This window comes from Protopterus annectens, chromosome 4.part0 (genome assembly GCF_019279795.1).
Source record: "Protopterus annectens isolate FY-2018-M chromosome 4.part0, PAN1.0, whole genome shotgun sequence".
NCBI classification, from domain to species: domain Eukaryota; kingdom Metazoa; phylum Chordata; order Ceratodontiformes; family Protopteridae; genus Protopterus; species Protopterus annectens.
The window spans coordinates 342246384-342263239 of NC_056733.1; the positions used below are offsets into that span (position 1 = coordinate 342246384).

The 16856-nt window shown below is 37.0% G+C and overlaps 1 protein-coding gene across 3 annotated transcripts in view; it reads left to right on the top strand.

The window, feature by feature from the left end:
- AIFM3 (apoptosis inducing factor mitochondria associated 3) overlaps positions 1-16856 on the top strand; it is a 667943-nt gene that overhangs the window by 332750 nt on the left and 318337 nt on the right. For all 3 annotated transcript variants that reach the window (XM_044068314.1, XM_044068316.1, XM_044068315.1), the window contains one exon: positions 10475-10587. In XM_044068314.1, coding sequence (XP_043924249.1) covers positions 10475-10587 — 113 coding nt within the window. The remainder of the gene's footprint in view (positions 1-10474; positions 10588-16856) is intronic.

Sequence of the window (16856 nt, forward strand, 5' to 3'; positions counted from 1 at the left end):
GGCACTTTTTTGTTTTATCTGAACTCCTGCCACCTTTACCAAGCTTCTGAAGTTGTACCTGCAGAAACTATGAGTTATATAAATGTTTCAGATCTGTCATCTATTAACAGCTTTGCTATTCCTTGTTTTAGTTTGTAATATGCCAAATGCAAATGCCTGGGATGTGTTACTCAGTGTATTATTTTCCACCATCTCTTTTTCTTGTAAATATTGTGTGAGGTACACCTTTGCAGCTACTGTATCTTTATATTGCTTTTGTATTTTGTAACATATTGATTGGAAATGGGCTCTAGTGGTTCATTTCACTTACCTGCAAATAATTAAGAAAAAGCTTGAGTAATTTTCAGACTGCAACATCTCATAATCTTAACTGACTGCAACAAGATCCCGTGGGAATATAATCCCACATTCTGTGAAATGTAAGTGGGCAGTCTATCCTTGAGGAAATTTTGCTCATTCAGAATGCATGGTATAATTTTTCTAAACTACATCTGTATATGTTTGAAAATGATACAGGATATGGTTTGGGGGAGAACGAGAAACACACTTAAATAAAAGGTCATTTGTTTAATTCATATTTATTTAAACACTACTGTATGAAGACTGCCCATGCTATGGAATAGACTTCACATACATCTCAAGCAGAGCACCTCACTGGCCCTCTTCAAGAGAAATCTTAATGAGTGGATGGGAAATACAAAAATTCACTCCAGGGATCACTCCAGTGGCTCTACTCAACAGAGGCACTAGGAACTAAGGTTGGGTGGCACGATGCCTGGGTAATCCTATGTGCTAGGCTTGTAAAGGCTCCAGGGTCATTAGCCTAGTACACACCTATGAACCTATGAACATTTGTGGTATGAGTTGTACATAACAGGAATTATGTTTACAATGATTTTCCACAGATGTAGCCATATATATATATATATATATATGGGTCAACTTCTGATTGTTGAAAACACACTTTCTCGACAACCAGAAGACTGAAACCATTTAATGGAAAGTGCACTAAATTGAAAGTGCACTTTCGCAAAAGCCGGTCACCGAAGCACATTACAGTGGGGATAAGGAAATATATCCTTTTCCGCACTGTAGTGCGATCTCAGAGTTAGTATATTTAAGTAGGGGGAGTATGCTGGGCGCAGCCCCCTACATGGGGGGTGCAGGGGAGCTTTTCCCCCTTCAAAATACTGTTTAAAGTAGGTTTTTTGTCCGGTTTGGAGAACTGGCTTTTGCAAAAGTGCACTTTTGCTTTAATGGATCTCGATGTTTCTTGTTTGAGATTGTGAAATTTCGATCAAGAAACATAGACCCATATATATATATATATATATATATGTATATATATATATATATATATATATATATATATTTATAAATATGAATCCAAAAGCCATTCAGAACACCACAGATGAACTTAATAGACACACGCTATCACAGTATTGCAAGCTTTCACAAACAGTTTCCCAAGTGCAGATAGGCAACTAAGAGGGCTAATTTGGTTAACCAAAGTCAATTATGAGTTAAAATACCCTTCCAGGTAAAAGATAACCATAAGACCTTCTACAGCCATGTCAAAAACCTCAAGGGCAGCACACAGCAATGTGCTGAACTGGTGGTTAATGGTGTCATATTCACTGATCCTGGCAATATAGCAAACCTGTTAGCAGACAAATTCCACTCTAACTTTAAACCCCCCCAACCATCCCCTCAAAATTCCTGTCAAACATAACCCCCCAGCTATAACTAGGGTGCATGTACTGGTCATACTAACTAAAGCCAAGAACAAAGCCGTAGTTCATAGGTTCATAGGTAGGTACTAGGCTATCGGCCCTGGGGCCTATACAAGCCCAGCCAAAAAGGCACACTGGCTTTTGCCACCCAAGAAAATTATTTTCCTGTGCCACTGTTGAGCAGAGCCACAGAGGTGATCCCCGGGATGAATTTCCTATGTCCCATCCAATCATCAAGATTTTTCTTGAAGAATGCTAATGAGGAGCTTTGTTTGATATAGATAGGTAGTTTATTCCAGAGTATGGGAAGTCTATGGGACAGGAATCTATCCCTCCGGCATGTTCTGTTTATTGTGGTGACAAGGTTTAGGTCCCTAGAGCGTGTAGCTCGGAGGGATTGGGATTTCTTTAAATGGAGCATGTCCAACAGCTCTGGGTTTGACATATGCAATGGAGTAAAGCTGGAGTTTTTTTGAGACTGTCTGCATAGGGCATCTGTTTGAGGCTGATAATCCTCTTTGTGAGGTATTTCTGCGGTCTATCCAGTTGTTGTAGATGTCTTGTGAGGTACATACCAAAAGGGGCGTTATACTCTATAATGGGTCTAATGAGTGATGAGTAGAGGGGAACAATGACCTCTTTTTTTCTGGATGAGAAACCTTTTGTGATGAGGTGTGCCACATAGAAGGATTTCCTGACTACTGTGGCGATGTGGTTATCAAAGGAGAGACTACTGTCCACCTGTGTCCCAAGGTCTTTTATCACACTTTCGGTGTTAAGTATACTACCGCCTATGTTGTAGTTCATGGGTGCAGAGTTTTTACCAAAGGGGATGGCAATGCACTTTTTGACATTGAGCTTGAGGCCATGGCTTTGACACTAGGCATCTGTCTCAGTGAGGCTCTTTTGTAGGATGTCCACATTGTTAGGAGTTTTGATTATGGTTCCTAGTTTGCAGTCATCTGCAAACTTCATTAGCCAAAGACCTTCTGTGTTAGCCTGTACTTCAGAGAAGTAGATACCAAACAGGAGAGGACCCAGGACTGAACCCTGTGGTACTCCACTTGTCACTGGTCTGAAGTCGGATTTGGAGTCTGCTACTTTCACAATGTGGGTTCTGTCAGTGAGCCAGTTGGTAACCCATTTTGTGACATAGGGATTTATACCTAGTGTAGTGAGTTTATCTATAATTCCAGAGTGGGCCCTGATAACATCCCAGGATGCCCCCTGATTAGCCTAAAATATGACTTATCAGGACCCCCTGGAGTCATTATTTAAATATAGTCTTAAATCAGGCTTTGTGCCACATGAATGGAGGACTGCAATGGGCAGCCCCCTTCATAAAGGAAGACCTTCAACAGATCCTGGAAACTTAAGACCCTTTAGTCTGACTAGTCTTATCTGCAAACCATGTAAAAAAATATCATGGAAATTATCAAAAGAGATGCAGGAAACCTCTAGAAACTGGATCCACCCCAGTTTGGCTTTGTCAAAGGAAGGTCATGCTTACTGAATCTGGTGGACTTCTTTGAAAAGGTCACTGAGGTAATGGATAAGGGAAAACGATGCATGCTGCCTGCCTAGATCTGACTAAATCATTTGATGCAATACCCTTCTCAGGCATTGTCAACCAACTTATGGTACTAGATATAAACCAATTTATAACATGCTGGATAGCTATCTGGCTCACTGATAGGACTCAGGAGGTTAGAATCAGTGAGACCACCTCCACAAAGAGGCCAGTCATTAGCAGAGTCCCCCAGGGATCTGTGCTGAGCCCACATGTCTTTGGCATCTACTTCTTGGATTTCAAAGCCAATGTCAAAATCCTTTGGCTAACCAAGTTTGCAGATGATTGCAAACTGGGAGATAGCATCAAATCCCTCTAAGATAAGAACACCCTTCAGGAAGGTCTAATACAGACAAACACTTGGTGCCAAAGCCATAACTTAAAACTCAATACCAATAAATGCATTACAGTACCTTTTGGGAAGTTTACCACCCTGGCTAACAAAGTCAACAATAAAACACCCTTAAAAGTTGATTCACTAGTCAGGGATCTGGGAACCCATATAGGCAGTAACCTAGCATTTGACCAGCATGTGTCCAGGGTAGTAAGAAAATCCTTTTATGTTGCTCATCTTATAAGCAAGGACATGGCATCTAGGTCCAGAGAGGTCAAAATACCACTGTACTTGGTTCTCATCTATCCCATCATAGAGTATAATGCCCCCTTAGGTATGTGCCTGATCAGACACATGCAGCAAATGGAAAATCCACAAAGGTTCCTAAAAAAAGAACACAGGGAGTAAACCAATGTCCTATGCTTATTGCCTTCTGACTTCTGAGAGGTGATCATTACCTGGCATACAGGAATCTCTGGACCCTGTTTTGATGAACCTTTAGCACATCTGCAAAAGAAACAGCATAAAAACTACTAGATTAAAAGACCTAAATTTTGCTTGTGACATAAACAGGATATGTTGAAGAGACAAATATGTTTTTCAGAGAATTCCCATTCCATGTGAAGCAGAATTCATCCTGATCCCTTTTTAACTGCAACTTGGACTAGTGGATAGGTAATTGGAAATTCACCCCTGGTCTGGCTCCTACACCTCTGTTGGACATAGGCAGTCTTTAAATCACTACCTATATAAATCAAATTTGTAGGCCACATTTGTGTTGCATGGCTAGGCTTATAAGGACCCTAGTGGTCATTAGCTTACTATACACCTATGGACCTATCAGTCACTAAATATTCAGGTCCCATTTAATATACGTAACCATGTAAAAAGCATATGATGTAAACAATCGCAAACACGTTCAAAAGCTTAAACATACAAGATATATTAAAATTATATGACTAAATTATATAACTATTATAAAATATGTGCTCAACTTGGAAATTGTACTAACTACTATAATATTGCAAAAACACTTTTTCAAATGCACTAATCAATAGACATTCAAGTAATTGACATCATTAGAAGCATAAGCTTATCTTAAAAACAAACTCATGTTAAAAGACAAATGCTTAAACATATGAATAACTGTACAAACTATTTTGTACATATGGCCATATACATTAGTCATATCACAAGTTGCAAAACACTTATACTTTTTCATTGCTGTTAGATGATTAAAATATGTATTATTCTCTATATGTTTGCAATAGACACATGATCTACATGGGTAAGTGCCAAATTTTGTATATCCCCCACCTTCATTAGCATAACACTGTTCTTTATAACACAAATGCTGTTTCAAATTCAAGCTGTGAATTAAATAAAGGTTTATCTGTTAAACATTTTTAATTTATCCGTATGTGTTCAAATATGTCAGTTTCTTGATATGATATTCTTTACCACTGTTGTGTGTTTATTATATGACACCATCTGCATATCATTAGATGTCTCACTCCTATTCTTAATTTTAATTTTTATTATTATTTCCACATTCACCAAATACTTTTCCTATATTGTCTTTATTATTAGATATTTCTTTCTTAGAAGATTCAATCTCTTCATTGTTATCCCCTCTTTAAAGTTGCAGGCCATCTCATTCAATTGTTCATCCAAAACCACTTGATCTCTGTTTAATCTAGCCACTCTTGTCATCTGCCCTTTTGGTCTATTCTTATATGTTCATAGGTAGGTACTAGACTATTGGCCCTAGGGCCTACAAAAGCCTAGCCAAAAAGGTACCCTGTCTTTCGCCACCCAAGAAAATTATTTTCCTGTGCCCCTGTTGAGCAGAGCCACAGAAGTGATCCTGGGGTGAATTTCCTATCTCCCATCCAATCATCAAGTTTTTCTTGAAGATAACTTCTTAAAAAGAAACATGGGTTGCATGCTAGATTTAATCAAATAAGAGTTGTTCTGACATCTTTCTTATATAGTTTTGTCATTAATTGTTTTATTCTCTGTTGTATATACTATTAATATCCAGAAACTTGCAAAATTTCTGGGTGTTTCATAAATATTGGCATAGGTACTTGCAACAGGAGTTCCCATTGCAACACCTTTTATGTGTAAATCATGTTTCTTCTGGAAGGTAAAAGCATTATTCTCCAAAACAATAGAAAGAGGATCATGAATCATATTTATGTTATTTGAGAATTCTGTGTTAATAGCCTGGTATTTTCTGATCAATTCAATGCCACTATCATTTAGAATTACTGTAAATAGGGAGCCTGTATCAACCATAACTAATAAGACACACTGCTCCTAAGGATTGTGACAAGACCAGACTTATAACTAGTGTAAAAAATCATTTGTATCAAGAGTAAAACTTTATAATGATATTAATGTACCTTTCAGTTCCTTCTCTAGATAAACTGAAATAGGTTCAGCGGCTGGCCCCACCCAAGACTATTGGCCTCATAGGTGGATCTAATATGTTTGTATATGTTTTGGTAGGTCATAATAAATAAGTATAACTGGATGAGGAACATAAAAATAATTCATCAACTCATGGTCAAGCACTGCATCTATATGCATAGATCAGATGTTAGAATTTAAGCTATTTTTTTAATCTCTCTCATATTAATCTCTTTATAAGTGGTTTCCTCAACCAATAGCTTATTAATAGATTCAATATACTTTTAATTTGTTCATTTTTGCGACAGCTCCTGCTTTGTCCGAGCCTTTTATTACTATATTATCATTATTCTCTATATCTATAAGTGCCTTTTTCTTGCTTGGTGATAAATTATGAAAAATGCATGAGTTCTTATCAATAAGGATGACAACATACTCCACCAGCGTGTATACATTTTAAAGTAAATTTTCTTGCAAAAATTCTAAAATTGGTCACTATGTCCATAATATTACCTTTACACGCTGAAAGGCAGGAACACAAAATTACATGTGTTTTTGTGACTTTTTACTCTGGTGAAAGACCTTGGTCTAACTGATGAATGCATGTATGTTTGTATCTCCCATGACATACAAATATATGTATTGCTTGCTGAGATTGCTGGTAGATCAGGCATTCTTATGTGCACATTGTATATAGTATCAGGCTATCATTGCAGCTACTCTGAGCATGACTTACATCTGTCAGCATTGTTTTTATTATTTACTTTTATTATAATAGTCAAACTGGTTGTTCAATAAGTGGCTGATCAAGCCATGGTACAGGCCTAATGTCACCATGCTGTCTATTTTGCAGGAGTTTATGGGATGCTGAAGTTAGGTGTGCTTCATTAAGATATGCTGCATTTTGATATGTCATGCTAAACTCTTATTAATTAATCATAAGGGCTCTTTTCAGAGACCTCTTTGTGTAGCCTGTCTTATGGTTCCCTCACAATTAGCATTTCCCTTTTCAAGACCACAAATCTGAGTTGCTGACTCTAATCCCATTGACTTTTTTGCCTTATATTAGGAAATAAAAATGAATATTGTTGATATTAATTAGTAAAAATATTTATGCTGTGCAGCTAATATGACATAGTGGGCAGCCGCAGTGGTGCAGTGCTTAGCGTTGCTGCCTCATAGCAAGAGGTTCTCTGGTTTGATCCTCAGCTGGGGTGCCTTCTGCGCGGAGTCTGCATTTCCTCCCTGTGGTCGAGTGGGTTTCCTCCCACAACCCAAAGGCATGCTGTAGGTGGATTGGACCCTCTAAATTGGCCCTAGGTATGAGTGTGTGCATGTGTGCACCTTCTGTGGAAGGTTGGGTGCCGGGCTGGGAACTAACACTGTAAAACTCCACTGCCAGTCATGAGCAGACAGGTGATCTGCTGTGGTGACCCCTAACCGGGAAAAGCCGAAAGAAGAAGAAGAAGAAGCTAATGTGACATAGTATTGAGTTAAAAGTTTATAATAACCTCTGGTAGTCATTTATGACAGGCAGTAGAATGTTCTATTCACTTGAAATTTGACCTCTGAAATTATTACAACAGGTGACAGAGGATAACATAGAACTACTATTTACATTTAATTCTGCTTATGCATTTTGCATACAGCTTAACATACCTGGCATAGAAACACTGTGACAAAATTATAACATCATGCCTCAACCTCTTCCTCATAGTCATTTAGTTGAAGACTTTTACAGCTTTGAATGGAATCAAAGCACATACTGCACAGCAAAGTGAACATTCTGAGAAGTTCTTTCTTGTTAATTGGTTACAGTTTGTCTTGCTTGATACTTACAGTTTCTTATCTGAAAGCAGCAATATTTCTTAAATGCTGATTGCAGTACCAATCCTTCATATAACGCACACTATTCTCATCTTAACAGATTTTGTCTGCCTACTGTTTAGTGTGCCTTCTGCAAGTATTTTCATTATATAAAATATCTTTCCTCTTTCCGTATACACTTAACCTTAGAATAACCAAGGACAATAATAAGTTATATATATGTGTGTGTGTGTGTGTGTGTGTGTGTGTATATATATATATATATATATATATATATATATATATATATATATATATATATATATATATGTATATGTATATGTAGACACACACATATCTCTGCACAAATACACATCAAAACAATTGTTTAAACGATTTCTCATTTTACTTATTTCTAACTTGAAGAAAATGTACTAGTATGCAACAAAGATAAAAAGGAGGCTGCCCAACAAAATGAAGTATTTACTCTACTTATACCATTATTTATATGTACACCTTGTGAAAAATATCTTTATCATATTACATTTTCTCTGGTCGAGTATTAACTTAAAACCTACTATTTGTGAATCTTTAAGGTGACACATTGTATCTTGCATTCACAAAGCTCAAGACATTGAGGTATTAAACATTTGAATGACAATTTAAAAATACATAGCTTAGAAATTTTTTAATACGTTCGATAAAGCAAGCCCACAGGGCACAAGTGCTCTTTTTCTGAGGTGACCAAGGAACAAACACTGTCTAGTCAAGGGACTTGCTTAGAGTTATACAGCAGATAAATGGAGGAAGGAAGAGTCAAACCCTGTACCCTTAACTATGTATAACTTTTTGGTGCACTTAGATGACACCTTTAAATAAAATGGTTGTCTGGCAACTATTCTACATTTGAGAAGTAAACGGAAAACTATAAGAAAGAGACTAAGCTAGGTGAGGGTAGTATGAAACTTGGTAGGTGTAATATAACAAGACAGTTCAATATGTATGGAGGTATATACTTAGAATTAAAATTTTCATTACTTGATGGAAATAAATGATCCCTTTTCTACAAGTAATATGATCCCCAGTACAGTGTTGATAGACTTCAGAAAAGTGAGGATTTATTTCATTATAAGTCTAATTTTCTGTTCCGGAATAATTTGACAAACTGCATTAAACCTGAATTTCATAGTTCTCATTTTAATCTTATGATTTTCGGGTCACTTTTTAATTCCTGCAGGGTACTTTGATGTGTGTATCCGAATACCTCAGAAGTATTTAGTATCGACTCACTTTCAATACCTAATGCTCATTCCTGGGAAATTGTCATTCTTTTGTGTAGAAATATGTTGTAGACACAGGATGACCACCTAGCACAAGGTATTTATGGATTCAGATCCTTGTCTTATCTGCAGTGTAGGGTAGATAGCAGGAAGCATGCCTCTCAACTTTCGAGATTTTCACAGAATGTTCAAAATTTTACTTCATATTTTTGGACTGTACACCATAAAATTTGTGCTTTTAAGGCAAATCACTGAGGCTGGAAGTCTGTAAATAAAGACATATATTTCATTTTCAGATTTCATACTTTTTAGAAATTGCATGCAAACACAAAAACTATTATTTTAGCAAATGTTTTTAAGTGTATAAGAACAATGTTTAAAATATGTCCATATTTTGGGCTTTTCTACCCCCCCCGAAGTATTTTAGGTTCTGTCGATGTTTCATGCACTAAAAGTTGAGCAGTATGCAAACAATCCAAAACAGAACAGGAGCCCAACAGTAGCCAGCAGAAAAAGATGTTAATCCCAAAAAACACTTTCTTTTAATGTAAAGTCAATTTAATACAAATTTTTCTCACGTTTTCATCATTTTAAGTAAAGTAACTTCTTCAGACACACAGACATCTTTTTTGCTGGCTACTGTTGGGCTCCTGTTCTGTTTTGGATTGTTTGTTTCTTCTGCACAGTTTATTTGTTTGTTCTAAAGTTGAGCGGTATGACAGGAAGCACATTTTCCTGTTCATAGCTGCTATATTAGGCCTTCATTCAGGTATTGTCATGGTGTTTAGAAACACACACGCACACACACACACACACACACACACACACACACACACATACACACACACGTACTTGAGAGCAAATATTTAATCTTTGTTAAATAATAATAACAATAATAATAATAATAATAATAATAATAATAACTAAGTTTAAAAGAAAACCACAGCATGTATTATAAGACAACATCATTTAGAAGAATTAGTGGTAGAGACCAGGTTAATTAGAGCAAGGATAAGACAAAATTCAATTGTACCGAGTGAAAAAAGGAAACAATATGAGCAAGATGCAGATTATATTCAGCAGGAATACAGAGATATAAAAGAGAATGTTTTGCAGAAGGAGGAAAGTGATTTTGTCAATTGGGTTTAAATTAAGATTGCTTAGATAAAGAATTAGTTTAACCTTCCCTTAAGGATATTGTCAAGCAAATTTTTTATTTCTTTTTTAATACTACTATTGCACAGCATGCAGTCGCAGTCTGCAGGCTCAGCTATATGCTTCAGGCACCATTTTGGATAACCGAGCTCTTCTCTTTCCATTTTGTTTTTTGCTACAGGTCCTGCTGGATTAGTATGTGCAGAGACACTAAGACAAGAGGGATTTTCAGACCGGATTCTGATCTGTACTATGGAAAAACACTTACCTTATGACCGCCCAAGACTTTCCAAGGTTAGTAATCATTCTTGCTTGGGCAATAATCAGAAGGTTCATACAAGTCTGACTGACCATTCAGTGACAGGACATTATTATGACAATCAAAGCATTGGAGCAGCATTACATTAAGAAGCAAAAAGGACTGAAATAGTTTGTGACACTTCCCATGTTCACTGTGTTCTTTTATAGTTCAGTCTTATTTTCTTTAAACAACTTTGCTATGTGTGTGCAGATTCACTTGTTTGCCTGTAGGAAATGTTCTTAAAATATAGAAATCCTGATGTGTTTAACTGATGACCAGCTTTCTAGGGTCCTGTCTTGATTCTTCCAGGCAATGTGGTGTTCTGAAGCCAATATATTCTAAAAAAAAAAGTCAGGAATATTTTGCAGTTGCTGTCAAACAGTAGTTACTAGGAATTTAGTGAGGGTAAAAAACAAATGTTACTGCACTGACAAGTGTTTGTGACTAAGAAAAGGCCCTTACTAGAATGTGTAAGAGGAGGTGCTGTGTGCACTTTTCTGGACAGTTGCAGCAATGCAGTATGCACTTTTCTGGACAGCTGTAATGCTCTTTCTGTGACTACATTACATGACAGACCCCAGTGGTATAGATGTGACAGGATTCATTTTCAGTGCAGTTTCTAGTTTTCAAACTTCATGGTTCTCTGTATCATACAGGCTCAAATATAAAAGCTGAGTAACTAACTTATGTCAGGTGGGGAGAGTTTTACTGATGCTTTGCCTCCTAATTGCCTAGCAGGCTTTTTGGACACCAGTGTCTTTCCTAGGGTGCTGTCCAGTTAGAGAAACTTGGCAATGCATGATGATGGGAAACGGGGGAAGCTGCAGTTGATAAGCAAGAAGAATCTGTTTGGAGGTGGAGTAATCAGAACAGAAAGCTGCTGACTGGTGCCAAAATAAATACAGATGTACTGAATAGTTTGGTAAGAAATGTATTGTACCATTGACTGTAATGCAGTAAATTGTTGCATAAAAATACTAGGATTTTAAACCTACAGTACTTCTCTTGTAGTCCCACCCAGCATCACATCTTTTTATTGACTTAATACTGGAATAATCCCTTGATCTGCACTTAATGATTATAAGCCTGGATCATGATTTAGGTAAATTGTGAGTCTGGAACTATATGTGACTTAAAATGTTTAATGACATTTTATATTGTGCTGTAAATATTCCGTGTAGTAAAATGTCTTCCGTAAAGACACACATCACTTGAGGAATGTTGAGAATGAAACCATTAGCTAAGCTCTACCAGTCAGCATGTAAGTGTCTTAACAAGAAAAGTACCAGTAGTGAATAGGCATGGCTGGAGTAAGCCAGAGTCTGGTATAAACCACTAGTTATACATAGGATTAAACTTCTCACAAAAACATTATGAAGGCAGGGATGATGCCACAGATTATAGGTTAATGGGTAAGTTCTAGGCTAGCTGCCTTGTGGGCCATTTTAAGTCTATCCAGGTTCTATTTTGGTGCTTAAATTACCCTATCCCATTTGGTTTTAGATTGGCCTTAACTATCCATGGTCAATAATTATATATTACCCCAGTGAGAATAACTGAAATCATACCATAGATAATTTAAGGGGACCTGTGAGTGGGATAAAGCATTTTGATGCAGTCCTGGGGTAAATTTTCTCTTGCTCATCCACATATCCAAGTTTCTGTTGAACATGGACAGGGTTGAGCTTTGTTTTACTTGAATGGGGAGTCTGTTCCAAAGCAGTAGTATCCTCTGTGAGATATACTTGTACCTCCAAACCATTCTTTTAATGCTGCAGAAGAGATTTAGATCCATGGACTTAGTATTTTTGATGACATTTGACTTATTGATGGATGCCTTGCATGCCAGAAACAAGTCACCTCTAAGCAGTTTGAAGGATGCAGATTATGGGGACAAAACTTTGAGGTGGCCCAGGTAGGGATATTATTTAGACTATGTATATTTCTAGTAAGGTATCTTTGCAGGCTTGCCATTTGTTGCATGTGTCTGGACAGATCCATGTCAAAGTGAGTATTATACTCGATTGGCCTAATGATGACTGGGAAAAGGGGGACAATGACATCTTTAGATTTAGTCATAATCCATTTGTTTATAAGCTGCACAATATAGAAGGTCTTTCTTATAATGGTGGACAAATGTTAGTTGAAAATTAGATCACTGTCCACATAAGCTCTCAAATCCTGAACAAGTGGGTCAACTCTTAAGGGCATAATGTCATTGTGGTAAGTTCCTGGGGTAGAAAACTTGTAAAAGGATATGTTAATGCATTTTTTGTCATTTGGTTTTAGTCCATGATCCTGGCACCAGTTATTTGTTTGCAAAAAAACCTACAGAATGGCCAAGTCATTTGAGGATTCAGTAATTGCTCCTAACTTGCAGTCATCTGCAAGCATAGTCAGGCAGAACCCTTTGGTATTGGTTTTTACTTCGGAGGAGTAGATACCAAAAGGAAAGGTCCCAGTACGGTACTCTGGTGGATTCCACCAGTGAATGGTCTCTTTGTGGAGATAGCTTCCCCATTTTGATCTCTTGCATCCTGTCTGTGAACCAGTTGGCAATCCAGTGTGCAATGCAGGAGTTTATACCTCTCAACTTCTTTGGACAAGGCCATAAATAAAAGTGGGGCAAAGGCCCAAAAATAGGGAACATGTTTAAATATTGTTCTTACAAACTTAGTTGATAGAATAACAAGTTTTGCATTAGCATGAATTTTTCTGAAGGGTATGAAGTCTAAAACTCAAATGTCTGTCATTATTTTCTAACTTCAATCTTTAATGATTTGCCACTAATTTGCCAGAAAACCACAATTTTATGATAAACGGACAAAAAATATGAGGCAAAAATCTGGACATTCTGCATAAATCCGTACAGTTGAGAGGTATGATTCCCAGTATAGTTAGCTTTTCTACTATGCCCGAGTGAGGGATTGTGTCAAAAGCCTTGGTCAGTTCTAGGTATGCTGTGTGTACAATTTGCCATTGCTTTGGTGATCTTTTCCAAGATGTCCACCAGGCTGAGTAGGTGTGGTATGTCTTCTGCATTCAGTTTTTCCATGTATTCCCTTCAGTATGAGCTACTTATGTCTTACAATGAATTAATGTAATATTGTTAGGCAGCAGCATTTTCCTGGCTTGTAGTTTCCACTATAAGGCATTATGGTACACTGAGAAGGTAAATAGATCACTTCATAAATTTAGTATGCAGGCCCATCTGTATCGAGCTACCTAATATTTATCTGTGATGCATTTTTACAGTGCTGTATGCAATTTTATTAGCATGATGTCCAGACTACTTTCAAGGTAAATTGTCATTACTGTAGGTCATTGAAGTATGAATGCAAATGCCTAAGCAGAATGCTAACTATGAGCAAAAAGTTTCATATATACTTGGATACATTCCATGGTAACTTGTACCTATTTGTTATATTCTGTAGGTGAAAATCACCATCCCATGCTAATAAGTGGAACACATATATATAGCAAAATTAAAGCTAGGAATCTAATAGTATAGGACAGAGAGAATAAAAACCTGCTTAGTATAATATATTGATTACAAAGTATAGCTCAAGTTCTATATAGGGTTCCTTGCATACAGTACTTTGGCTGCTTTTGTCACCATTGGGATTTACACTTGCTTCCAACTCATTCCTGCATGTATGGCAGTTTTGGTTGTGCCATAATAAAATATTCAAAATGCTCCATGGTATGAATAAATCAGAAAGCAGGACATTTCACCCTGGCCAAGTAATGTTACCTCCTCACTTACCTGACAAGTGGCAAGAAGCATGCAGGCAATACGTTAAATGTAATAGTGTACTAAGGTTAAGGCAAGTTTTGGTGGTTGTAACATGAATCATTCCCATTAGACTAGCCCTGGAAATACCTTTCTAGCAGGAGTGACACTAAAAGACTGTATTATTCTCCACGGTGATAGAACTAAACATTAGTGGACGGTCCTTTAGAGTTATCCGTAAGTGCTACATCTGTTTAACATCATATGAAAGGAAATCTATTCCAGACAATACAGGAAACATGATATTCTGGAGGAGGAACTGCTTTTATAATGTCATTTAAATAACATAATTTGAACTTTGTAAAAACATCAGATCTATGTCAACAACACCTGAACATAAACATTTGTGTCTTGAAGATACTTTTCCTTTTCCTTCCTACATTTTTATTTTTTATTTATTTTACATTTGTTGACCGGGCTAGTCTAACTGGATACATTACATTTTCAGTAGAGGCTCGAGGACAAAAGCTCCACTACGTAAAATTCTAAAGGAAATACATTAATATTTAATACAATACTATAAAGTAAAATACATAATCATAGTTGTTACAAATGGACTCTTTGAGACCTTTCAGCAGGGAAAAAGCCCCACTACCTAAAGATTCTAAAGGAAATAAAGTAATATTTTAATACATTACTAAAAAAGTCAATACATAAAGTTGTTACAAATGGATTCATTTAGAATCATTTCAGCAGTGAAACACAACGAAAAAAAAAGTCTGACAACTGACAGACAAATTAGTAGACATTCAGCAGACACTCTGTGCTTATCTACACAAGCTTGATATAAAAGAGAGATAGATAGTATTGGTTAGAATGAAGTTTAAAATAAGTATTAGGAAAGTAAAAGGGGTCCTATTAGTAGTTGAGACAGATTAATCAGGGTGAGAGCAGGGGCAAAGCCAGTGGATTCGAAGGTATGGTTTCAGTTTGTGTTTAAAAAGCTTTGTTGAGGACAATGATAGAAGTTCGAGGACAATGATAGACGTTCACAGGGAAGTTTGTTCCAGTTCTTTCCCACTGTATTACAGAAAAGGGAGTCACCTGCTGAGTTGTTTGCTTTGGTAGTGTTAACAAGTAGTTTATTCGATGAGCGCAGTGTTTTGAGATTGTTGTAGGGGGTAATAAGGTTAGTGAGCATTGCGGTTTTAGAATGTTGATACAAGATTTTATGAGCAATGGTCAGCTGAAAAAATTGGCGATGGCTTTGTAGCTCTGGCCAACCTAGCTGTTTTAGATTTTGACAGTGTTGGGTTCTAAAAGGTAAGCCAGTGGCAAATCTAGCGATGTTGTTGTAGGAAATTGCTAGTTTGTTAAGGTTGTTTTTTGTTAGATTAGTATAGATAGGTGAGGCATAAAGGAGTGTTGAGGTTAGGTGGGTTTGTGCAATAGTAGTTTGAGCTAAAGGAGTGAGGAAGGGTCTGATCCTAAAGAGGGATCCTAGTTTTCGATTCACTGTTTTTATTGTACTGTTGATGTGAGTATCAAAGTTAAGATTGTTGTCTATTGTTATTCCTAATAGTTTGGTAGTTTGATTCAGAGATATGAGAGTACTATTATTAGATATGACTATGAAGTCAATTGGAGAGGACTTGCGGGTAGGGGTAAAAAGCAAGAGTTTTGTTTTTTTGGGGTTCAGGAGGAGGCATCATTGTAGAAACCAAGTTTCAACTATACAGAGAATATTCTGGGTTAGGGTTTGTAATTAGGGTGTTGTAGTCGCTCAGCATATTAATGTGGAGTCATCTGCATATTGTATGCAGATGGCTTGAGGAATTGTCAAGTGTAGGTCATTGATGAATATAAGGAATAGGAGAGGCCCTAGAATGGAGCCCTGTGGGACTCCTAGGGTAATAGGTAGGAGGGTAGATATGTTATTGTTCCAAAGCACTGCCTGCTGCCTATTATTTAGGTAAGACTGGAACCATTTTATTGCTTGGGTATCTAGTGAAAGAGATTTAAGCATGGTTATGAGAAGTTGGTGGTTTACCATTTCAAAAGCTTTAAACAGATCGATAAATAGTGCAGAGGAGAGAATGTTATCATTGCGGTTTTTGTTAATGCAGTCTGTGAAGGATAAGAGGGCAGTGGTAGTACTATGAAATGGTCTAAAACCATGTTGACAGTTTGCAAGAAGGTTATTCTGGATTAGGTGGTTCATTAGCTGTTTGTGAATACACTTATCCATTATTTTAGCCAAGGGTGAAAGTAATGCTATGGAAAGATAGTTAGAACATTCATTACAATTACCACCTTTGTGGAGGGGGATAATATGAGAGATTTTCCAGATGGATGGTATGATTCCTTCACTAATGGTTCTATTTATAAGTATAGAAATGGGATAGGCTATGGTTTTAGCTGCTTTCTGCAAATAATCAGCAGGTAACTGGTCAGCTGAGGGGGTGGAAGGTTTAAGCTTTTGGATGAGGGTGCAGATGAGGGATGTTGGGGCTGGTTGCAATTGAAATG